This window comes from Hippopotamus amphibius, chromosome 2, assembly GCF_030028045.1.
Source record: "Hippopotamus amphibius kiboko isolate mHipAmp2 chromosome 2, mHipAmp2.hap2, whole genome shotgun sequence".
NCBI lineage: Eukaryota > Metazoa > Chordata > Mammalia > Artiodactyla > Hippopotamidae > Hippopotamus > Hippopotamus amphibius.
This window is the reverse complement of record NC_080187.1, coordinates 11599594-11626051: the sequence shown is the minus strand read 5'-3', so window position 1 is coordinate 11626051 and position 26458 is coordinate 11599594. Positions and strand designations below refer to the sequence as shown.

Here is a 26458-nt window from a genome sequence, read left to right as displayed (position 1 = left end):
TATGTTTTAAAGGGGGATTATATGATTAATTTTAACAAGGTTGAGAACTGAAGATGTGTGAGAAACAGGATTCTAGCTCACATAATTAAAGTGATTTGGGAAAAGAGTGGGCCTCACTGGGGGAGCAGGAAAACCCATATTATTAAAATATTTAAAGCAACAGGTCAGGATGATTCTAAGTTACAAATAAGGTCATGCTTTTATGAAATACTATTATGTGACATATAAAATATGACTTTGTTTTTTTAACTCAGGGTTTGATTTCACTTCTAGAATGTTTAAAAAGAAGCATACTAGAAGCAATGGGTATTGATAGGACTAGGTGAAAAGAAAACACCCAGGATTTCTAGGAAAAGGACACAGAAGGAACACAGCTTGGTTTGTGATTTGAGTGTCATTAATTTCTCTATTATCTTTTCACTACTTTCAAAAAGGCTGAAAATTCTTTCAGCTACATTATAGGCTCAAAGAAAGATTCATTACTGATTTACTTGGTTCAAATCCCAACTCAACTGCTTGCTAACTGGGCCTTAATTTAGCAAGTTATTTAACCTCTAAGCAGTTCAATTTCTTCCCCTGGAAACTACCACCCAACCCAAAGCATATTTGGGGAATAAATAAGATAAGCATTTGGTATAAAGGCTGGACCATAGTAGGAACAATTAATAAAAGGGATACGAGCTGCTAACATCTGAATGAAAACTAAAATTCATATTAAAATCATGCATTTGCTTAGAATCTTCCTGACTGACTCAGCTTTGTAACACCTGTAAGTGGAGAAAGGAAGGCTACCTTTCCTCTCTGTCGCAACTTTTCAGTAAGAGGGAGTCCTCTGGGTGACCAAGCGAGTTGCTCACTCTTGCATTAAAGTGAAAAAGATTCTTTTTAGGGTACCACAACTTACAAGGGGTCACTTATTCTCAGTTGATTCACCTTTTAAATTCCTAGCAGGGTGAAGTACAAGTCATTAAGAGCCCCAGACCATTAAACTCTAAAATATTTTTTCCTTGGACAGCCAAATTAACAGTCAAATTGAGTTCAGATTAACTCAAAGGAGTCTGAATCTTCAAGGAATTTATCATTCCCTCTCTACTTGCTAAGGTAGTCTATGTTCACTATTTCTCTATAAAAATGACTTTGTGGAAAGGGTTGCCTTCCTTAAAGGCTGCAATTTTGTGATTACCTCCAGGATCCGAATCCATACATTTTTAACAGGAATCAGCGATTTCATGATGATTAAAGGTAGTTGCGACCATCTCATCCAATTCTCTTGTTTCATAGATGGGAAAACTAAGGCTCAGGGTATTTTGTTGTTGTGGTAGTGGTGGTGGTGGTTTTGGTTTGCTTTTTTCAAAGTATCAAGGGCCAAAATAAAAACTCAAGCCTAATTTTGGTTTAAAGTCCTTTCCATTCTGCCACGCTGCACCAAACACAATGAAAACCCTCCCAAGAAGTTGTCAACTCGGTATAAGGAACTCATGTATGTGAGGAATTCAGATAGTTATCAAACAGACTAACTATACTTCCCACTAAGCAAGAGAAACCAAATTTGAGTATTTCCAGAATTAAGCCCAGGAGACCAGGGCCAAAATCACCCTTAGCTATGCTTCCCATGCCTAGGTGAATATGGAAAACAGAAAAGCAATGACCATTCCAATCACAGGCTTTAAATTTCATGCTGCCTCTTAAATGCCTGTCAGCGATTCAAGACCTCTCCTCCAGCATTTTGCCTAATGTTCAAATTATTTATAGGTTCAGTGTATAAATGGCATGAAGCATGTGGATGGATAGTTTGATTCCAATCTTCCAGTGAGAAATCAGATTTTCTATATCAGCCTCACTTTTAAGTTTAGTTACCCATCTTACAAACTAAGCAACTACATCGGGCACCGTAACAAGTGCTGGATATACAACGTCTACCCTGCTGTGGAGCTTCTTGTCTAGCTGGAGAAGCATAATAAACACAAAGCATACAGCTTGTGATAGGGTTCCATGAAACCAAAGAAAGAACAGAGACAGAAGAAAATGGAAGAGAAGGAAAAGCCCTATCGAGATAATGTGGTCAGAGACAGCTTCTCAAAAGCGATGACAATACTGACCTAAAGGATGGGATGGAGCAGCCACTCCAGAAGCAGGGGACTAGCTGTTTCAGGCAGAGAAGGAGCTGCGCAGAGATTCTCCGGCTGGAAAGAGCTGGGCATGTTCAAGGTACTAAAAGGACACCAGTACAGCTAAGACAAAGGAATCGAGGAGGAAGTGATTGAGTCACTAGATAAAGCAAGCACCAGATCATGCAGAGAGCCCCATATATCATGGTAAAGAATTAGGATTGGCTGATTGATTAGTAAGGGCAATGGAAAGGTACTGGATGATTTTAATCAAGAGAATAACAGTTTGGTTTACAGGTTTAAAATTTTTATCTGACTTTTATGTGGAGAACAGTTTGGAAGAAGGCAGAAATAAAAAGAGAACAGTCAGGAGGCTAGAGCAATAGTCCAGGTGAGACTGGATGGTGGCATAATTCTTGTAGTGAGAGTGAAGATGGATCAGGTGGATAGATCCTAATTAGAGCCAGCAGATTAACTGAGATGGAGTAAACAGGCAGCATATTACCAATTAATGGTAGGAAAAACTAACATGTTTGGGAAGAGTTCAAAGAGTTTTATTTGAGATAACTTTAAGAAACCTGTAAATAAAAATGTCGAGTACATAGCTAAACATACTATGTAGGAAATCAGGGGAAAAGTTTGAGCTGGAGTTATAAATTTGGAAGTCATCTACACAAAGATGGTATTTAACACCATGATAAAGGATAAGATCACTTAGGAAGAGAGTTCAGAGAAATAGAAGAGGATCCAGGACTAAGTTACAGAAAAACCAATTTAGAGGATCGGTAGAGAAGAGATCATCAAAGAAGAAAAGAAGAACCACCAGGCAGAACAAGCAGGAGGGAGTGGTCGACCATAGCCACAGGGATCAAGATAAGAGAAAAAAATGTCTACTGAATTGAGCACCATGGAGGTTTTAGATGGTCTTAAATAAGAAAAGCTCTAGTTGAATGACAAGAGCAGAAGACAGGCTGAAGAGGGCTGAGCAATAAATTAAGACATGTAGGGGCTTTCCTGGTGGCACAGTGGTTAAGAATCTGCCTGCCAATGCAAGGGACACAGGTTCGAGCCCTGGTCCAGGAAGATCCCACATGCTGCGGAGCAGCAAAGCCCGTGCACCACAACTACTGAGCCTGTGCTCTAGAGCCCGTGAGCCACAACTACTAAGCCCAGATGCTGCAACTACTGAAGCCCACGCACCTAGAGCCCATGCTCGGCAACAAGAGAAGCCGCCACAATGAGAAGCCCACACACCGCAACAAAGAGTAGCTCCCGCTCGCCACAACTAGAGAAAGACCACACACAGCAACAAAGACTCAATGCAGCCAAAAATAACCAAAAATTTAAAATAAATAAATAAATAAATAACAGATGTGTAAGTAACTCTTCCAAGAAGTGGAGAATCAGGCAGTAATTGAATGGGAATGAAGAGTCAAAGATGGGTATTATTTTTAGGATGGAGGAATACCAGAACTTGTTTTTAAGCTGTTGGGAATGATTCAGTAGAGGCAGAGACTTATGGTGCAAGAGGAAGAAGATGAAACAGTGAGGTCTGGACTTCGGATTAGAATCCCAGATATGCCACTCACTACAGATGTGAGCACAGGCAAGTTATTGCACCTCTCTGAGCCTCACCGCTAAAATGGGAATAACATTTACTTTGCAAAGTGGTTTTGAGGATTAGAAATAATGCATACAAAGTAACTGGCATCTAATAGGTACACAATGAAATTAATTATTATTGTTATGAAATTATAAAATTTGAGAGATGGAACTGAAACATGTTGCCGTCCTGTTTATTACAGCTTCCTGGCAATTACCTGTTGGGCCATCTACTGCAAGGCATCCATAAGAGCTGCTTCTCCCTTCCTTCACTGTGAGAAATTAGGCAGGAATCAAGTCTTATCAAACTACTACATCTCCCAACCTTTGGTTACATGAGCCTCAAAGCTTCCTTCCATAAACACACCTTTCATCTGCCTAAGACTCAAGTTTTTCAAATTCCCTGCTCAAAGATCCAAGTGGCAAAAATGGCATTGACCCAAAATGCCTGGGGATGACGAGTAGATCCCCACTGTCAGATATCTGCTTGAGAAACTCATTGGATAATTCTAAGAACAGAGATCCCTCCACTCCCTCATCTACATGGGCCTGACCAAGTAAAAATGAATCATAACTGGAGAATCAAAAAGTATCAAGACAAAACAAAACAAAAAGTATCAAAACTAGAAGGAAAAACAGAGGTCTAATTCAATTCCTTCATTTCATCCATGAAGAAACTAAGGTGCTCATGGGAGAGGTCATTTGCCTCACAGCATAGAACAAGTCAATGGCAGAACTAAAACTATAACCTAGGTCTCCTGGTTGCTACCCCCAACGCTTTGTCCACTAAATCCCAACTGCTTCACGGTTCTCGAATGCTATAGAAAATAACCATGGGGCACAGCTTAACCAACAGTTTAAGCTAAACCAAGGGGCTAAACCAAGGATGGAAAACAAGGGATGAAAGTGGCCAAATGGATTCAGTTTTGCAAATTACAGCAGGATGAATGTATACAAGTGGAAGCAAGAGGAGAGGTCTGGGCAGAAATCACTTGCCTTAATTTCATTTTCTTTCAATTATCTGAATAAAAATGGATTTCATTGTCTTCAGTTATCTGAATTTTCTACTTTTTTACAATAAACATATATTACTTTTGAAATAAATGTTAAGAGTTTGCTTGGTTACTTTATTTGTGCTGTGGTGGATCTCACGGTGGCAGAATGATATAGAGTAAGTACGATGCATCTGGAAGTCAGACAAACGTGGGTTCCAAAAGCAGCTTTGCCACTTACCTATAGTGGGACCTTGGATACGTTACTGAACCTATCTGAGCCTCTGTTTCCTCATATGTGGCATTATGATAATGGCAACCTTGCAAATGTATAAGCTTTTAGTGTTAGAAAAGAACACAACACAATGCGTGGCACGTAACAGACATAATAAAATGGTAAATAGCATTTGAACCACATCTGCATCTGTGATTACATCCTAAATCATTAAACTATGCCTCTGCCCTTGAAAAAATTATGTCATTTCACTTTATGCTTGTGTCACTTGTGTGTACTAGTATAATTAATAGGACAACTGAATGGTAGTTGGGTTTTCTGGGTTCTGAAAGAAGATGAGCATAAACATGAAGAAGAATAGCTTTTCTATCATCCAGTGAGTCTCTTGAGTGCTTTGACTAACTGAAGCAGGTTGCCAGCTATCAAGAGCAAGTAAATAGTACCACAATATGAAATGGTATTCAAATCTTTTTTTTTTTTTTTGAAGAGACTGTTTTCATCAATAGTAATAAAAACTTTTGAGAGTGATACAGGGATCTCAGCACTGTCATTTCACTGCTCCTTTCCACCAAGAGCTTCAAGTGCAGTGTAGCATAGAAAACTCTGGCATGGGAAGAAGATTACCTGTTTTTTTTGTCCCCCAGCTCTGTAATTATATGGTTATGACATAAGCAAGTCATTTCACCTCTACAGATCTTACTTTCCATTCTGTAAAATGGGATGCTTGAACCAGATGAATTCAGCTTTAAAATCTGTGGTCTCATTCCCACACATTTTTAAGGCCTCCTGTAGTCAGAACCCAAGCTCTCACGGCACACATTACCCTGACAGCAGAAGGCTTCATCTGCTCTGGCCAAACAATCTCTAGGCTTGTTTGCAGTTTCTCCTCTACCTTGCTCTTTAGTGTGTATGGGGTGTTGGGCTCTCCCTTCCACTTACCCCGTTCTTGCTGTCTTTGCAGTCTCAACACAAGCCTCACCCACTATACGATGTCTTCTCTGACCATCTCAGTCTTTCTCAACCTCACTATCCTTTTGGACAGATATTGTTTACCATGTCTTTACAATACTTTCTGGACTAGACTGAGAAACACATGGAAGGCAGAGCTCCAAGTCTGATACCATTTCCATATCACCCAACATAATGCTATACATTCTGAACCTTCATTTGCTCTTTTGTAAAGGAGATAACACCACCACCTACCTCCTAGAGTTGCTGAGAAGAATAAATGAGGTATTGCTGTAAAAATGTCCAGCAAGTTGACCAGAATCAATTAAAAACTGAAATACTAATTTCCTTCTTTACCACCATTTGGTGACTGGTCTTCCCACAAAGTGGTCTACTGAAAAATGTACTCATTTGGGAGATAGATGTCTAGACTGTGCTAACAGCCTAAGTGGACCTTGGCAAGTTACAACTTCTCTACAGCTTAGATTTCTTCCAATCAAGATAACAGCACTTGTTCTCATCTTTTATGATAGGAGGATAAAATGAGATAATACATGAGAAAGCACTTTCTTTTGAAGAGCTACCAGCATTATTATTTCTCATAAGTCCCAGTTTCAGAAAGAAAAATCTTAAAACAACAGAAGAGACAGCAAGATGTCAATGTTAATGGGCGATTTGATGACGACTGTGAAAACCCCACTCTTGATATAGACTAGAAATGTCAGAAAGTTGTATTATGGTTCCTTGAGGTAGAAAAGCACAGATACTGAAAAGATTAGGAAGCTTTCTTTTTTGAACATAATCACCCGGGGCATTACTCATCTCCCATGCCAACATATTTTCTAAGTCAAACAATATCATAAATACATCTAGGGGGCTTTGCGGGCCTCGGAATCTGGGCATATCCATTTGACAGCGCTAACTGCAAGCTAATAAAAAACACTGAGATTAAAACCTTTGTATTTTTTTGTAAATAAACAATTATTATCTCTTCTGCACTGAAGTATGCCAGTTAGAAGTGGGGCAACAGAAGAGAAAAAATATAGCTCCCCCAATACGGTGATTTTTTTTTTTTTGTATCAATAAAAGTTATCAGTGCCTATAGGGTGCATAAAACAATACAATGTAAGAAAGAACCATTGTACACAGTAAAGATTAAAATATATCCACAAAGAGACATTTCCGTCCCAAATCTTTTTGTGAAAAAAATATGAGAAACATGATTTAGGGGGTGGTAATTCAGACAGAGCATTTTAGAAGATGTTTTTCTAACAAAATAAAGACATCAGACATTATTGGTAACAAAACAGATTTTAGGACTTTAACTTAAGGACTCTGCTTTTCTTCCACTTCAGAATGTAATCACCCAGACAGGTAGGTAAGTAAAGATGTGTATGTGGCATGAGAGAGGGAGGGTGTGTGTTGGAAGGGGGCGGGGGGTTAATCTCATTGTGCATTTCTTCTAATATTAGTTTATAAAGTCAATTAAGGAATACCTTTCCAAAACAGATCACCACTCTAAAAAGGAGTCAGGTAAAAATATATTCTTATTTTTCTTTGTTAAACACCTAGCCACATTTTAAAAACATTTCAGCTTTATTAATTTGTATAAATATGCCCTTGCCATAATTTGTAATACATTTTATAAGCGACTGGAGGAGATTTCATGCATCACTAATTCATACATATAAATGTGAAGTTTGCATTAAACGTCTCTAAACAAAACCCTACTTCCTTGCTATTTTTAGAAGGAATAGGATAAAGAAGAGACAAGAGGACTCTCATTACAGAGACTGACCCTCTTAAAATTAAGGCTATTCTGTTTTGAGCATCAACCTGTTACTAAAACAGCCCTGGTACCAGGATTTTAAAAGGTCCGAGTCTGGAAATACTACAATGGTTGATTGGTTTAAAAAATAACATGTTAGAACCAGAGAAAACAGTGATTATAAGTGGCTGGCAACATTCCAGAGCTGCTTTTTAGTACTCCTTTGCTTTTTAGTACTCTTTTAAACTCCTTCGGCTACCAATTCTCATCTCACACCATTTTTAGGTTTATGCCAAATAAACCAGGACACTGCTACTACAACGTGTAGAAAAGATCCAAGCAGTATACTACCCACATGCACTCTAAATCACTAAACTCTTTCAGGCCTGCCTTCTCTGGGTATACTAAAATACATGATAGAACCTTCCTGAAGATGGGCACATTGTACAGCTTTCCTGGAACAGATTATGGCAGTAATTATTTATAATGATATTTTCTAAAACCTGTGTCGCTAAAAGTGGAATTTTTAAGACGTAACATTTATACAGTCTCATAGTTCAATTTTCCATGAAGAGAACATTACAAATAGGCAGCAATCAAGTGAAAAAATAAATGATTGTAAAAATAATGCTTAAACTGTAATGAAAAATACAATAGACATTTCTTAAAAATAAGATTAAGATGACTATTTTGTCATTTTATTAAGTGTTAGTAAATGATAGTTTTATAAGTTAAAAAAAACTTTAAAATTGTTTTAAAAATAAACCATTTAAAAATAAGCTATTGGCTTATTTAAAAAAACAAAAAAAAGACCCTCAGATTATTTTAATTATCTTCAAGTTCTGATATTTGTACCGCTTCAAGAAACAGTTAATCATAATGCAAATACTAAGGAAATGTTTAGATGATTTTTATTTTTCAGTCTAGAAATCTACTGAAAATGCTTATTTCCCCAGAGATACCATTCTTAGCTATCTAAACAAAATGCAAGACACTATTTGGCGACATGCCTTTTAAATAGCTGAACACCTTTAAACAAGTTGGGCCTATGCTGATTTAAATTTTCAGTTGAAATCTAAGAAAAACAAAGTCTATACAATACTCATAAGGTCATGGAGTCATGTAGTATTACTTGGTTAAGTCAAATACACTGCTATTTCAATAAAAAATTAAATAGCACTGGATTAAATACCAACCATTCTTAATCATGGTTTGAGTCTGATAACCAAAATAAAAAATTTAATGTCACGCAAAACACATCTCACAAACTAACCAAAGCAAAGCTCTAGGCTTTAAACTTTTTGATAGCGTCAATAAAATCCCCAGGAAAGGAGAATACTGCAACTCTCCTTGGAACATAGGTGTTTTAAATCATGGTTAAACAGACAGAATGTTAAGAATGGTATGGTTTTTATTTTCCATAGCAGGTTTATTGACACTTTTTTTTTCTAGTAAAGTTTGAAAATCTGACACTACCTGTCCACATAGAAGGGGAAACAAAACTTGGTCAAAGTCTGTAGAACTTCCTGTGGAGAGAAAGAGAGATAATTTATACATCTAATGGGACCAATAAATCTAACATTAACCACAGCACACAATCTAGTAACTTTACCCTAAAGAAAGAGGAGACAGATGAAGAAATATGGGCTTTATCAATTACAAGGGAGGAGTACCAGGCAGTCAATCATGAGAAATAATAAACATGATCAAACTTCATTAAAAATGAAAAATTAATCAAGAATCACACATGGGCAAGCAGCAGGAGCGGTGCAGGAAAGCTCTGAAGGGAGGGAGGCGGGTGGGTTGCTGAGTGTTAACACCCCTCCAGGGACCATCTCCAGCCTGACCATATGGATCAGAGTGAATAACACCAAGCCACATGGGTTTGGCCTGGCAGGGCCGCTGTTGCTGGCACCGTTTTTGCCTGTTACCTAGGAACAGAGGGGGCCAGGATTAGACAACGCTTCCCAACATCAATAGGCCAAATCATAAGCAAAATAGAAAACCAACTTGAAGATAATTGTCCCTGAACATTGTCAACTACGTTTTTTTAGAATTTGAAACTTTTTTTACTTTATAAAGAAGCTGCCATTTCTGGCATGGATTTATTTTATAATCAAACTATAACAATTTTACATGTGCACTATTTTCAGTCATTATCATTAAATGTCTTATCAAAACTGCACACACTTACCTGCTTGTAATTTATAAAAGTCCAAAGCAAACTACCAGTTTAAATGTCTTGTTTACAAATATGTAGGTACATAAAACCAAGCACATTATTCAGGGGAAATATACAAAAAGGGTACCAAAATAAAAAGAGTGACATTTCAAAGACTTATGCATAAAAAAGAAACTTCTAATATTAAGAATACTAAATGAGACACAATATACAGTGGTGTGTGACTTTTCCCAATAGGTACATTTCATGTATACAGAATATATACACACAGCAACACACAGACCCAAGTAATTAATTATTACTTCCTTCATAGAATTTTCTCTAACTTGACTTAATTCTAACTGCAGACTTGGACAGACCACAGTTGGTGCTTATCATAAGTTCACAGACCAATGTTATAAATTTTAAAAAAGTATTCCTTTCATGCATTTGATTTGCTTTTTAACTATTTAAAATACCAACTTCAAGACAAAATGAAGAACACATTTTTCAGTCATTGAGAAGCTGGTTCAAATTAAAACAAACCTGCCCATTGCAAATCCTAATCCAAGTGATAAATTAAAGATCAGTTTACAAATGTAGCACTTTTCTAACCAATAATGATGAATTATCAATGCTAACTGAATTGATGCTTCTCGCTTCATTTATTTTTAAAACCAATTCTATCATTCAAGAAATAAACCACATCAATCTAATAACCCACTCAATGAAGCGGAAAGCACATTGACTTTCTCTGCCAGAGCATGTTCCGCCTACATAATTCAATTGAGCATATCCTATTTTTTAATATCATTTCAGACTGGATGTATATCACAGCACTGTTAAGGCATGTCATGAAACAATAAAGGGATAGAAAAGTGAAAAATGAAAAAGGGTGGGTAAGAATACTTCAGCATATCCAGGGGCATTACTGATATATTAGTTAATTTCATAATGTGGCATATTCAGAAGACCATGTACATGTTTTAAAACTCATGTTAAAATAAGTTGCAATAGGTAATAGGGAATCAGGAAAACAATAGCAATTTCCCAATGCATAATGTTATTATCAGGCAAATATTGGCAAAGAGATCATACAAAACATTCATTTTAATGTCTGCAGTTTTAATCATAAAATATATTATAACCCCCATAAAAAAACCTCTTAGGATTTACACGTGAAAAGAAATTCCTTACAAATTCCTTTCACATCAAGTTTCAAATACCACAAAGCATCGCTTGACTTTAGTTTACGTACCAAGCATTCTTTAAAACTCAGTCCCCAGTGCTCTCTCATTGCCAACACCAGCTACAAAGACATTTATCCTTTACCCTTCAAAAGTTACAGGTGCAGAAGTACTCCTCTACGCTATGCTGGAGTTGAGTTGCCAAAAGGCTTCAAGATTTTTGAAAGAAAAGACCCCCACGACTATAACAGAGTCAGAGAAATCTAATACCCCCAACTTATTACTCACTACAATATAGAAACTACTTACCACTTTCTAATGTCAAGAGTAATAACCAATCATGAACTTGTCTGTCAGATAATATTAGAACAAATATCAAAATACCCAGTGTAGGCTGAGTATAACCCACCTCCCAAGAGCTTTCCTTTTTACCCAAGAAAGCAGTGATAAGTCTAATTAAGCAATGAGGCAGGGGGAGGCGAGGAGGGAAGGGAATATAGGCAAATGTAGGCACATGTTTGTGCATTACAATATGTTTCTTCGTGTTTGTGATATTACAAGAGCTTGATATTCCAATTTAAATCAAACAACATGGTGGTGTGCTGTCAAGGAGAAAAAACTGAGCATTACTGTGTGTTAGGCATATTCACACATTATCTCAATCAGAACTGAAAAATCGACTTAGTTTGGGGAGGGGTGGACAGCTATAGGGAGGGGAAAACAAGTAATGTTGCCTATAAATAAAAACTGCTGAAATAAACCAATCTTCTTGATACTGATGTTTTCCTTATGTATACACATTTAACTACCTTATCGTCTCTTTCCAAAGAAAAACACAATTACATCAATATGAAAAGTATCACTCTCTGAGAGGGACCTTAAAACCCTGATTTAAACATACTTTGAGCAACATGCTTATAGCAGAGTGTCCCAGTCTTTCAATACTAACTTTACTGGGAAAACCGTCACTAGCCAGTTACCAACCCCCTTTTCTCTCTAGAACCTGTGTCTTTGGCTAGGGAATTTTCTTTGCAGAAGGTAATTTTCCTGTTTTCTCCTCCCTCTCTTCCTCTCTTCATCTCTTTCGCCTCCACAAGCTCTTTCAGACAACTGGCCTCAGTACAACCTCAACTGCCACATAAATAGGGATCTTCAAGATGCAGTACAGCTGATGAAATGTAAATGACCTCATTGCTAAGGCAGGGGGTGGGGAAGATTGTGCCAGCTCTCCAGATCAATTCCCAAGTTTATATTTTCACAAATCTTTTTATGTACAGTTTGATTTTTTAACATTTTAATGAGCAAAAAGTGCATCTATAGTAGCCAGTCACCACAGTTAAAGTGCAGGGCATGAACTAGATCCCAGGAGGGAACCAGTCCACCATGTCACCACTGGCTTTAGGACATTCGCCACCTGGTTCCATGTCCCCAGGTTCCAACTCTTTTCATAATCAAAACACTGCTGACATTATAAACCCCAGACGGGTTTTCTAAAATCCCTCCCAATCAATATATCCAACACATAACTTATTGGAGACAACACTGAGCTCATTGATTAAGGTGAGTTCAGTAGCAAAGTTTTCAAAATAAATGAGACAAGAATACAGCCTTCAACCCCTTTGTGTCATCAGACAATTTATGAAATAGGCAATTTCCAAAAGGGCTTTTCTTCCCAACACAATATACAATATTTCATGTGGGAAGAAGTAAGAGCAGAAGGGGGGTGGGGAGTGTGGAGCGTGGAGGGCGGGCAGTTGCACTGACCTTTCAGTTATGTGTACATTAAGCAGCAGACTGCACAATGCAGTAGGAAAGCAACAGCGTCTACAAAGCTTTACCCACAAGGAGATACCAAATCTCAGAGTGTGAGCCAAAATATGAAATCGACAACCCTAACACTGGATTCACTTGCAAACGAAAATCAGAAATGAACTCAAGATTCATCTCCGTCTTCTTTGGATTCATTTCACCCAATGTGAATTCTCATGCAGTCAGAAGGTCCATCAGGGGAACTTATTCCAATCCGGACAAAGTCAATTAGAATCCTATCTGGAGGCAAAACTTCGAAGACTAAATTTGATGTAGTTAACAAGGGTTATTAATAATAAGAAGGCTAAAGCAATTCCCCCTGAATTTGGAGTGCGGGGTGGGAGGGTATATGAGATCCTGCAACAGCCATCAGTTCAGATGTCAAATACTTTGTTTTCATTACTTCATTGAAACGCATAAACAAAAATAGTTGTATTTGGTAGATGAAAACAACCGGCAGTCAAACACAGACATACACACCCCACAAATAAATGCCATCTGAAAGACAAAACTGCAGGCTGATTACAATGTCCACTGGGGTTATAGAATGTTGGGAGATGAGGCAAAAAGATTGCTTGAATAAATGAATGTATTTTAAAATATGTAAAGCTACAATCAGCCTCTTTGTAGACTGCTGGTATAGCAGTCGATAATTTACCTTTGTCCAAAAAAAGTGAAGGAGGAAGAAGCAGGGAGACAGTAGGCGAGAATTTCCTGAGTTTCTCATATCTAATTCACTTGCTCATTTCAAAACGTAGATGTGTGATGAAAATATCAGTGGAGCCCAAATTCCTAAAATACTCTATTTCTATGTTTAAATTTTTTTAATAGCATGAGGGAAATGCTAACCCTCTAAGTCCTACAATTGAGATCAGTGCAACTGACTTGAAAGAAAAGCCTTTGATTGATGATCTTAAAACTCAAGTGGAAAGTTAAAAACAGAACACACACAAAATCCAAACATACAAAAAAGCTAACAAAATTTCTACTTTAAGCCATTTCACATTAAAACCAGGGACTCCAAGTGAAAGCTAACAGAGGTTTTAATGCTTATGATTAAGAAGAGTAAAACAGAATGGTAAGGAGTTCTTTGAAGCTTAATTAGCACCAAGTTCAACAATGTTGATCAGAAATTTCCTAAATATGAATATAGGAAATATAATTTCTCTCCTTCACTATAAATATCAAATTAAACCCAAGATCCATACTACAGTTACAACCAAACTTTTTTTTTTCCCCAGTGAGAAAAAGCTTTGAATAACGGACTTTACAGAAAGGCCTTTTAATACCGGAACATAAAAGCCAGGTCAAATTTCTAACAACGCTGCTCAAATGCTACAGGGTCTGCTTCTTTTCTTTGGTATATTTCAATATTTACTCCCAGTTCACTTTTTATAAACTTTAGTTAATTCTGAGTCATGCATATGCTATCATTATGCTAACCTGTATAATATCTAATATGTACAATGTTGTAATTCAAAAATTAAATTACAAGGTATAGAAATTCACCATTTTCTACACCATGTATCATATAAACTTTATATCTAAATTATCAAGGACATTAAGTACATGGGTGAAATGCTTACAACAGCAGAAGAGCCACCTCCACAACTACTTTTAAGTGTAAATCTTCATGACCTTTGAAGTCCAAAGTAAAAATACTGAATCTTACAAAAAAAATTTAAATTTAACACAGTCACTTTATCCTTTTGTATCCTTTCCTTTCTTCAAGAATTACTTAAAACAAAGTTGTCCCCAAATTACAATATTACATAACATCCTATATTCTCGGATTTCATTTTATTAACTTCAAATCTTACAGCAAAAGGTTTGAAAATGAGAGAGCTATATTTATAAGGTCAATATAAAACACCAATAAACTTTCTGACACTGTTTCAAATACTTCCAAAACGAACAAATGATTTGGTCAGAATCTCTTGCAATTAGCATTCAGTGGTATCAGTCATATAATTCCTTGCACTTAATAGTATTACTCTACAATATTTTGCTTTGTTCATTTCCTTAAGCATTTTAAATCCTATTATCTGAACATTTATGTTATCAATTTATCTAAAAGAAAGAAAGGTTGGGGAAAATGTGGGGGAGGAGGTACAGCTGGGGTGGGGGGGGGGGCAGCACACACAAGTCAGCACATACCAAAGGAATAGAGTCCCAACAGTGAAACTGCACAATTTCACTGAAGAAGCAACTTGCCCTCAGGAAGATACTATTTAAAAAAAAAAAAAAAAAAAAGAGCACTAATAGAAATACTATTTTGTAAGCATATTAAAAACTGTCAGCTTTTAAATATTTTAAATGTACACAAAAATGTGCACAGATGGGCAACTTTTCTATTCACGTTAGCCTAGAAAAAAAACCTTCCATTATCAAGCTCAAAGTCCTTAAATTTTTTAAACTTAATTGTGCCTCTATTTCTTAGAATTCACACCCCAAGGCCAAAGCTTTCCTGCCACCAGTCCTTCAAATCTGACTTGGACATTACACGGGAGGAGGCTCGAAGCCTCCCTGAGGTCTCACTTCTTTTACAACACGCGAAAAAGCAGTCGATAATGGGCCCATGCTGAATTCACTGCTCTCCACGTCTCCTCTTGGGACACAAGCCTAGCAGATGTGATAAAAACTGTGTCAGAGAAGTGGCTCCAGTTTGTGCCTTAATGACAACTTAAACCTCTAAACCAATATAACCAAAGAGAGGAGAGGTAACAGAACTGGCTGTTACCTCTCTCTCCTGCCAATCGTCGAATATCTCTGAACTAAATTAGCACCTCTACGCACAACATCCCCTGCCACCCGGCAAAATCCATTCTAATTTTAAAAGAAACAAATTCAGCAAACACATCGGGGGCACGTGTTTCTGGGCTGTGTGTGTGTCCCCATCCTAAAATTAAGCCCTAACATATATTTTATGTAGTTTATATTTTCTCAAGCTATGATTGTGGATTCAGATGTATTAAAGGACTGCCTGGTATATTTCCTCTGATCACTATCCTGATAACCGTATTAACACATACAACTGGTAGCCTTTCCCAAAAGTGCCTAAAGCTCTAAAATATTTTTAAATATGTTCAACCATAGGAAAGAAAAGAGATATTCTGAGTAACTGAAACATTCTAATTGTTAAAATTTATACAGGAGAATTTTTTAAACCATGGGTGGTTATACTTTTCTTTTACTTTGTAAGAACTCTTTGTCTAACCTAATGATATGGTACCAAAAACACAGATTTAAATGTGTACTTCTGATAACATTTTCTAAATTCTATAATTCAGCCTTCAGATGATAGGCCTTTTTATCCAGTATCTTGAAAGCCTATTCAGTCACAATTGCATACCCACTTAATCAGCAATCATTGTTCTGGGATGCAGGACTTTGTTGTCAAGACAAGCACCAAAACCTTAAAAAATTTTTTTCAGAACTGGCATAAGAAAAAAGTGATCTTTGTCAGACAAGGACAAATTTATGCAAATCTTTTATAAACATTCACAAACATTTATTTAGCTTTTGAAATGTTGGCCTCATTTGAGAGCATGAAAATGAGGGGGAAGTAGGAAAACGCAAAGGACAGCTTAGAAGCTGGCACGCTACATAAATATTCAGAAGGAAGATTATAGGATTCATGTTAGGCTGTCTTAGGCTTCTCCAAAGTCCACACAGAATAGCAAAGAACAAAACTAACGAGAAGTACAGCAGATGTTAGACAATGCATCAGCCTCTTTTCCTCTCTCACTTGGCTATACTTGGACGCTTTTATATTTTCTTTCAATATGGTTAGGTCATTCAAGGATTCTCCTATAGACTATGTATTGTGGCTACAGATCTATAAGCTGGAGGTCTGTCAGCTTTCCAAAAGTTTCCAATGAAAAGGCATTATGCAAATTCTACCTCTCTTACCCTCTTTCAGGGGGGAAAAAAGCCTCCAGTATGCAGTCATCGGAGTATTGGAAGCCCCAGCCTTCATTTCTGGATAGCTGTGTTTGCCTCAGGGCCACGCTGCTTGTTTTGACAGTGGATCCCCCTAGATAGTTGGGATTAGTCGAGCTTGTTTAGATAAACTTGAAATCAAGGCCTTCTCTAGGTAGACAGCTAGATGTAGCTACCGAGTTTCCAGCTGCCTCCTCCTTTCATCCCCAAACAACTGGAGATTCACAGTAGCTATCACAGCCACAGGCTATGTCACATACATAAGTACAAAATTAAAGGCTGCTAAAAGAAGCCTTTGTAAGTCTTAGTGCTAAAATAAGGAATCTGTACTGCTTAGTTTATACAAATTATTCTAGCACTACCAGTATGGAACTGAAATCACCAGTTAACAAGGCATATTAATCAAGGTTCCCAGCTCCTTCAAATAGACAGGATCATAGTTTCATAATATACCTAACCTTCTGCTTCTTAGCTCTTGTTTGAGAGTAATCACTTAAAATGTTGAAAAGGAAATAATAGGTTTTATTTATCCAGTGGCAGGGGATGTCAGACACCGTCAACAAACACTGTGAGCAGAATATGAAAATCAAAATGTAAATATCAAATCCGCTTTTGAGAGAGAATTATTCAGCAATTGATTAGACAGGGCCTCAGTACACAGTCATCTCCAATTACAGAACTGTTTCACAATCAACTTTTATTTTCCACAACTTACAAATTCTGATGGAATGATATCAGGAGGATTCAAGAACTGAGGAAATTTATACTCAGTACAGAACAGATCGATGACATCTCATTACAAAGACAGAAGGCAAGTGATATGAAACTCTATTGATATAAAAGTATACAATTCAAATAGTTTTCTAAAGTCTAATACTCAAAGATTTTACTCTTTTGCAACTAGAAAATGTCTCGTCAGAGAGCCAGAAAAATACAAAGAAAATAATTCAATTCCACATATACATTTTATTTCACTTTACATATCTTGCTCCAACACGTCGATGCTAGTGTTTACCTGAGGCTGCCTGGGATAAATCAAACACAACTGAAATAGGTTCAAACAGTTTCCAGAACTATTCTACGGTAAACCATACAGCACAGAAGGCCTTCTGACCATACTGTCAAGTCACATAAGGCAGTCTTCAATCAATCAAGTTCATGTATCGCCAATGAAAATGTGCTCTCATAATTTAACAGCTAAGTCACTATTTAAAAGAAAAGCCGTAAGACATGTAAGACATTCTGGAACTGCAGTCATCATCTGAGGTTTTCTTATGAAATTTTTGGTTTATTTCATGTACAACTTACAAACTAAAGAAGGACTCAGCAAACTTTTTCTATAAAGGAGCAGGTAGAAAATATTTTAGGCTTTATGGGCTACTTATGGTCACTCACAGATTCTTCTGGGTTGGGGTTTTTGTTTTTTGTTTTTTCCAACTCTTCAAAAAAGGTACAAATCATCTTAGCTCAAAGGCCACAAAAAACCAGCCCCAACCTCTAACCTAGAGTGTCAAGGAGCCTAGTCACACAGCATTACCCAAACAAACTCACCAATACCCCAAAACTCAAATTTAGAAATTCTTGAAAGGAAACATGACAATGCCAATCATGTCGGTTCTCTGGTGATCCAACAGTTCACACATGATTACTGCTAAATGGCCAAAGGTCTACTGCAAACAAACCTACTCTCTTTTGGAAAAATTACTTAAAATACAAAAAAATATAAAGAATTAAAAAGAAAACATATTTCCACCACTCAGAATTCACAACTGTTTTGTGGCATGGACTCTTCAGAGAAACAATTCCTTCTTATATTAACAGTTCACTACTACAGTTAAGGTCCAGGAGTTTTCTTGACATCATGCTCTCTGGATTCTCAAGACCTCTTCAATTTGAGGATTATTTTGTTTATAATTAAAATTTTATTTTATTGAAGTATAGTTGATTTACAATGTTGTGTTAATTTCTGCTGTACAGCAAAGTGATTCCATTGTTTATAATATTTTTTAAAGCAATATTAAAAAAGAAAGCTTTTTCTGGTGCTTTCCTTGCCACTCACTCAAATACATGTTATATGTACACCCATCGTTCTGTTAGATGTAGAACACAGAAGGGCCTCTTCCTGCCTCTCTCACTTCTCAATTTATGCCCCACCCCCAACTCTTTTCCTTTATGTGTGTTTCCCAGGAATTTATCTTTCTTCTTCTCTCTCTGTATCCTCTTCCATTTAACTACTTTCACAGACTACTTATACTTTAATTTCAATTATCATCACTGTGTAAATGACTCAGATTCAAATCTTCATTTCTAAACTAACTCTCCAGCTTCAGGTGCCCATTCCAACTGCCTTTTGAAATTTCTGCCCCATGTCCCATAGGTACTTCAAGCTCAACATGTAGAAAATCCAGACGCCTTATCTAGGTTCTGGTACACTGCTGCCTGCTAATCCCTTTCACCCCATCAAAACAAGAAAGAACCTCACTACTAATATTTGTTGGTGGACAGATGATCCATTCATGTGACTTTGATTCAAGTATTTGCTGTGGTTGTTGAATTTCAAAATAACTCTGAAGAAACCTTCCCAAGTGTCAATTAACAAGAAAGGGGACAAGGGAGCCCCAGAAATCAGGAATATTTCTAAGTCATCTTAGAAAAGAAAACAGATACATTTTCCTAGGAAAGATAATATATTTAGTACCAGACGATGTGCTGAAGACCCTGTCTGCATGGAGTTTTCCATCTAGTTGGAGAGAGAGATGCTATGCAAAGGAATACGTTAATACATTGTTGGAATTGTGACAGAAGCTGTGAAAGAACAGAAGAGACTGCTCTAAGACAAAATGAAAGAGGCCAGAATTTAGATGGAAGGGTCAAGAAAGGCATCTCAGGAAGTGACCTTTTGAGCTGAGACATGAGGAATGAGCAAGTGTTTATCAAAGATTGCAAGAGCGATAAGGAGAGGAAAGCCAAAAATAAATAAAATTTAAAAAACAAATAACAGCAAGAGCAAGGGCCATTGAACAAGAGCCCATTGGCACATTAGAAGAACTAAAATAAGCCTGGCATGTTGGAGCAGAGGAGGCAAGGGAGAGAGTGACAGAAGATGGGATTAGACAAGTTGGCAGAAGCCAAATCACGTGGAGCCTTAGAGGGCATGCTAAGGGGTCTGGACTTGATTCTTGTGCATTGGAAGTCACCAGGAGGATGTGAATCTTTTGCATCCCACTTGCATGTCACTTCCTAACCCTCTATCTACTCCCAAGTCTTCTAGATACTAGGAGGATTCAGAAGCTATTCTCAGTGAGCTCTTCACATCTCCTGAGTTCCCATGCCATCATTCCTATCATCAGACTGCCCATAATCTCAAGACCCTCCATTTCCACAGGAGGGGAAAGACACACAACTGGGTGCCTGTCAGGCCTCTGAGATGGAAGAGGAGCCTCACACAGGAGCCTTAATAATAACCCTGGCAGCAAGGAGAGAGGTTGTGATTGAGGAGAGCAACATAGGAACTGTAACAGATTTGAATAGGACCAGCTGAAACCTCTCTTCAGAACCTAACAGTCTACATCTTCTTATTTAATCTTCATAGGAAAGCAGTGAGACCACATGGACAAAGGTGAATTGAGTTTGAGAATCAATATTTATTCTTGATATAGAAAATGAAAGGAATACAGAAAACTGTTAAAGTCTGTATATACGTATTATTAGTCATTCCTGTCAAAGTTTTACCATTTACGACTTAAAACCTAAGAATTGTGTGTACAATTGAAAGTATCTAATTGATTTACCTAAGTTTCTTCTGTTTCAGCCTGTATTTTGTTTCCCATATACTAACAGTCGGTCATCTACTCTCTGGAAGGAGTGAAGTGACAAGTGGAAGGAGACTGACAAAACAACTAATGTGTCACATTCTGTGCTAGGAGCTTTACATATATTCAATGATCCTACCAGTAATGTGATGTTGATATTATCACCCTCTTACACATGAACTGAACCTTCAAAGCCAAGTAAAATTACCTTCGGTAGAATGGTGAAGTAACTTGCCTAACTGGAAATAGACAGTGATGGAAAAGCTAAGATTCAAACCCAATTTCATCTGTCCCAGGAGCTCAAGCTCTTCCTACCTTGCTTTCCAATTGCAACAGTGGAGTAAAAGATTTTTGTTGTTGTGTCGAAAGGTCTTAGGTTAGGGTAACCTATGTGCCCGCTTGCCTAGGACATTCTGGTCCTGCTCATTATCCCTGTGTGATCATGGCACCCCTTTTCACTCTCACAGGTGTCCTGGATTGGATGCAATGGTCTTTAGTCTTAGAGAGAGGGAAAACCATGGTTTGTCTGAAGGGTACTGAAAGAACAAATAGATGTTCCATCTGCCTTGTAATGGAAACTGGGGAGTGGTGTTAGAAGAGTTAGTTTTTATCACTTGACTCCCGGCTCTTTATCCACATTAAGGAGTTATCTACATTCCAGGACTTAGTGCAATACTAGACATCAACAATTACACGGAAACAGCAAAATCTTCTCTTTGCTTCATTTTCCTCATGCTACACTAGAAAACATTTATTAAACTAGACTTAGGTATTGTATACACATCATGCCTAATTGTCCTACAAATTCTACAAAATCAGTATTACTACTTTGTTTTACAGATGAAAATAATGATGCTGAAAAAGTAAAGCCTTTGCCCAAAGCAACATTTCCAAAGCCAAATCTCACATAACATGGGGACACTTGCCTTCTACTTTTCTTTGGGCCAAACATACCCCCAAAAAGGCATTTAAAATTTTTAGAGGGGATGACAATTGTTAAGAAATAAGTGAATAATGAAAAGAATTTTAGCTGCCACTAAATCTGTTTATTATAACAGATACATTTTTAAAAATTCCAAAATATTTCTCAATTTACCAAGGGTTAGATCTCTAGGAATGATAAGTATCTGTCAGGTTGGAAGAGTTTTCTGATAAAAATAATGTTCTTAACAGTCACTGCTGATACTTCAAAAGCTAGATGTTATTAAAGAGGCATCATGTCTGAAATATATTCAAATAAAAGAATCTTAAATTCCTCTTTCTTGGCAAGGTGAGATTTAATAAATGAATGTTTTGGTTTGTCCTACTTTGTTCAAATTCTGAGCCCGAAGATCACAGTGAGAATTTCACTGTTTATTGTTATATATCAAATATCTGGCCTATTAACATCCATGTACAATACAAGGTCCTACAGATGTGGACATGTAGCAGGCAAGAATCCCTGACTTTCTGCCTGGAGGAGAGAAAGGATACATAAACAAGAATGTGCAATAAAGCGTTTTAAGTTTTCTGACAGAAGTATGGTCAAGGAAAAAGGCAGGCACTGTCAGGTCTACCCAGAGGATATCAAAGACTCCTCAGAGATGGTGACATTTGAGCTGACTTTCAAGAGCTGGGTCAGCATTTACTAGACAAGCAGACTAGATATTTAAAATATTATCTAACTATCTAATATTTAATAATACTTAGTATATTATATAAATATAAGTATAAAATATTACATAAAATATTCCAGGGATAAAAGCAACGTGAAACAATATCACATATTTCACAAGGTTGATATGAAAGATTTTTGGTAAGCTCAATTTTATTTAAAAACAATCTTAATTATCCTTTCCATTTCTACCCACCAACCCCTACCTGCCATATATATGTATATACACACAGAAAGACAGACAGACAGACATGTACATACATAGACTAGTTCACAGTCTGGGCTTCACATTATACCAAATTTGAAATCTGAAACTGATCAGAGTTAGACAGTTTGAAATTACGGCAGCTGGAGGAATCTTAACTCTACTGCATATAGTATTTTTAAAATGAAAGTTAACATAATAATGTAAAGTACTACATGCAACCAAAAAGGCTAATTTACAAGGACAGTGGGACCCATTACTAAATTTCTGAGGTTTTGAAAATTGAACGTCTCAATATACAGATTTTACAACAGAAATAAAATAATTAGTTATTTAAAATCCCTTCATTACCATTTAAAGAGTTTCCATATTTTCTGTACATTTTAAAACATAAATATCCAGTAACTGTTTCTGGTTATATCTCTTCATCTTTACTTGACAAAGTATTCTCTCCTACCTTTGTGACTTCTCTAGATTTTGCTCTAGAACAGTGTGGGCTTAGAAAGAAAAGATTTTTCAGAATTCTTCCTAGGATCAGCCTGAAATTCTAGAGGCAAATTTATGACACATAGCCCTAATACCTGACAAAACAAAAGCACCAAAACCTGCTACCTTGAATCTATCCCCTAAAAATAGTAGGCACTCTATACTAATTGGTTATTATTAAATGCCAGGTATTATTCTGAGCACTCTACATTTCAAGTCACCTAAACCTCACACGAATCCTATGATGTCTTTACTATGATTATCTCTAGTTTATAGGTGAGAAAATTAAATCCCAAAGAGGCAAATCCCAGTAAATGGTACAGCTGGGATTCAAACCCAGTCTGGCTCCAAAGGCCATGCTCTGTTCTCTCCTTTCTGGAATCTGAACTCCTTAGCAATTATGTCTGTGTATTACATACTTCTACATTCACAGTTATTCGCTGGCCGCTAATTTAGCCTAGCTGCTAAAAAGAGCCAGTAACATTGACTACAGTCATTCCTATACTTGAAGAGTTCACAGTAAGTAAACAGTACAATGTAAGGAGTCAATGCTCCAAGTGCTCTCCTAGTACTGAGGATAGAGTGACTAATTCAGTCAGAGCAAGTTTCACAGAGGAAGTGACATAAGCAGGGCATTTAATGCTGAAAAGAAGTACATTGGGTGGGAGGGGGAACTGAGGAAGGCATTTCAACCATAAAAACATCTTGGGCAAAAATATACAGGTGGGAGAGAGCTAACCATGCTGGGAAATAGTGAGACATTCTATGTCTGGTTATAAAGGGAAGTGGTAGAAAACGAGGCTGGAGGTTGGGTCAAGGCCAGACTGTGACGGGTCTTAAATCCAAGTTAAGAAATTTGGAGTAGATCTTGAAGGCACCAGGGAACCATTAGGAGTTTTGACTTAAGAGAGATGGTGTGATTTGATTTAGGTTTTAGAAAGATATCTCTGGCCATCTTATAGAAGGTAGTCATTACAAGGTCATTAGGTTGTAGGTCATTAGGAAGACTCTACAGGAGAGAAGCTGAGAGTGTGAATGCAGAGGGAAATAGCAGAATAGGACAGATGAGAGAGCAATTTAGGAGGGATAATGAACAGGGTTTGATGACTGCAGACTTGTAGGTACATTCAAACGAGCAACAGGGACTGATTAAATGAGGCTAAAGTTAAGACTGACCACAGCTCTCAAAACCAGACACAGTCCACTTAGTTATCATCATTGAGTAACTCACCAGAAATAAGACCATCCAACAGTATTCAGAGATGTCTAAAATTTACTAGTGATTTTTGGGAGCCAGAATAAAACCAGGAGAACACTTCTAATGAGAATGTATAAATGAGGATTGTCTAATTCCGATTCCTAGAGTCAGATTCAAGTAAATAGTAGCACAACATAGCTGTATAGCCCTAGCATGCCTTCAGAAAGAATAGCTCAAAAAGAATTTGTCTTTTTAATGAGTCCCTTCTACGTAACTGTAACAGCTGGGGAGTGACCAAATTGGAAAGAAATCTTCAACTCAAAAGAAGAGCCTTAAATCAGAAAATGTATCAATTTTTCAATTGAATTTGGCTAAATGTTCAAGGTTTTGAAATACAGTTTCATTAAGAAGCCACTCCAATCCCATCCCATTCTTAAATTCACCCTCTTCTGGAAAGGGGGGGGATGGAAATGAAAGATATAGACATGACAGAATAGCACCTATTATATACAAAGTGGTTTTTCTTCAGCAAACACTTTAAAAGCATTCATCCAAGGTGACAAACTTGACTTGTAACAGCACAAGGAGAGAGGCAACCTGTGATAGATTCTTTTTTAGGATTATTTTTCCCCATTCATGAGCCTATAACCTGAAAAACATTTAAACAAGCCAATCATCAATAGGACACTTTTAAACATATATAAAGAAGCAGACATTTAATTTGGGATGTATTTATACATCTGCAATCTATCAATGAATCTTTCTGAATCTGTAATGTGGTCCCCCAAAATGGCTACATTTGGTGGCAACTGTAGATACTGAGGCACTACTTGAAGAAAGCAGCTTCAGCAGGGTGTTTTGTTGCTATTATGCTAAACAATCACCTCCTAGCTTTTAGGGTCTGAAGAAATTAAGAGTTTCTATCTGTGGATGAGAAAATTACATTTCTACCTACAATCCCAGACTGACAAGTTACTAAGAAATACGGAAACTGACTTTTTTGAGAAAAAGGTTTGAAAAAAATCCATGAATCAACAGTGACTTTTAGAAAAGCACACATCTAAAACAGACCTAAAAGGTGATCTTCTTTAAAGGCAGCTCCAAGACTTTCCACTTGGGTTTCTCTGTACCACGCTTATTAACTTTACTAACTTCTATGGCTTCACAACACAAAGAACAAGAAACTGCAGAAATGCGATTGCATGGTTGCATCACTACCCAAAGGTCCTAGTTTTCAGAGAGATATGCCCAGTTTATGGCCTTGCTATTGTTCTACAAGCTATCAAAACACCCTGAACATGCATTACCTTTGTAGCCTACTAGACAGTAAGGTCTTTCAAGGGGCAGAGGAAATCTTCTACTCTTCCTTCCTCTTTACCTGGTATGGTACCCAGCTCACATTCTGCAGACACTACACTTATTAATCTCTCACTCAATTAATGCACAAAATCAAATCTTGTCTCCTACACAGTTTCTGCCACCAAAAACAGACATGAGGGGCAAATAAAAAAACAGGAAGTGTAGCCACTTATAAGTTATTCTTTTTAAGGCTGGGTTGTGGAGCCATTTTAAAGGGTGACCCACCTGAACCTTATATAAGTAAATCCTTTGGATAATATTCAAATGAATTGACAAATTCTCTTCCATGGCATATGGAGTCATAAAAAGTTTCCAGGACCAAACTCGACTTCACCATTTAAAGTGGATCAAATCTGAATGGACTGTATAAGTAGGCTAGAAGTATGACAGCACCCACTCTGGAGAAGAATAGGGGAAAAAAAGAAAGCCCAAAAGTTTCCAGGAGGAATGGGATACACCCAGGTCCAATTCCATTCTTTGTGAGCTTGGTGAATGCAAGTCCCCAAAAACCACAAACCCAAAGTCTCAATTCCAACTTCAAGATTCTATGGATTAGACAAGTCACTATAGAAAGACTGGCAGAATCTTTGTGGAATCAGTGCCACACTTTATACAGATCAGGTACACTCTGCTTATGTTTCTGTGCCTAACAATAATGGGAAAGTCAAATTTTATCATTTGTTTTCCATTTTGTGTAAATATTGTACGTGTGTCATATTACACAGCGTTGGTGCAATAAGGCTTCCTTTCACAGTAACAAAAAATGTAGGAGCTATGGATTATATCTGTAATTTTCTTATTAGATAGTATTCTTTCAATGCATCAGGGCATGAACAAGTTTTGAATAGAAATGTTTAGTCTCTGGCTCACCAAGATTTTGAAGAAAAAAACTTGAAAGTTTCCATGCACAGCTGCTCACTAAAAGAAGGAGGCAATCACCAACACACAAGTAGGGAGTCTTGATTAAATATTATCTCTGTTGTCTTTTTCAA

General features: G+C 37.1%; 1 protein-coding gene across 4 annotated transcripts in view; it reads right to left on the bottom strand.

The window, feature by feature from the left end:
- The window catches only part of DENND1A (DENN domain containing 1A), a 517643-nt gene that overhangs the window by 363629 nt on the left and 127556 nt on the right, over positions 1-26458 (bottom strand). For all 4 annotated transcript variants that reach the window (XM_057721732.1, XM_057721733.1, XM_057721734.1 and 1 more), the window contains exon 4: positions 9130-9179. In XM_057721732.1, the coding sequence (XP_057577715.1) occupies positions 9130-9179 (50 nt within the window). The remainder of the gene's footprint in view (positions 1-9129; positions 9180-26458) is intronic.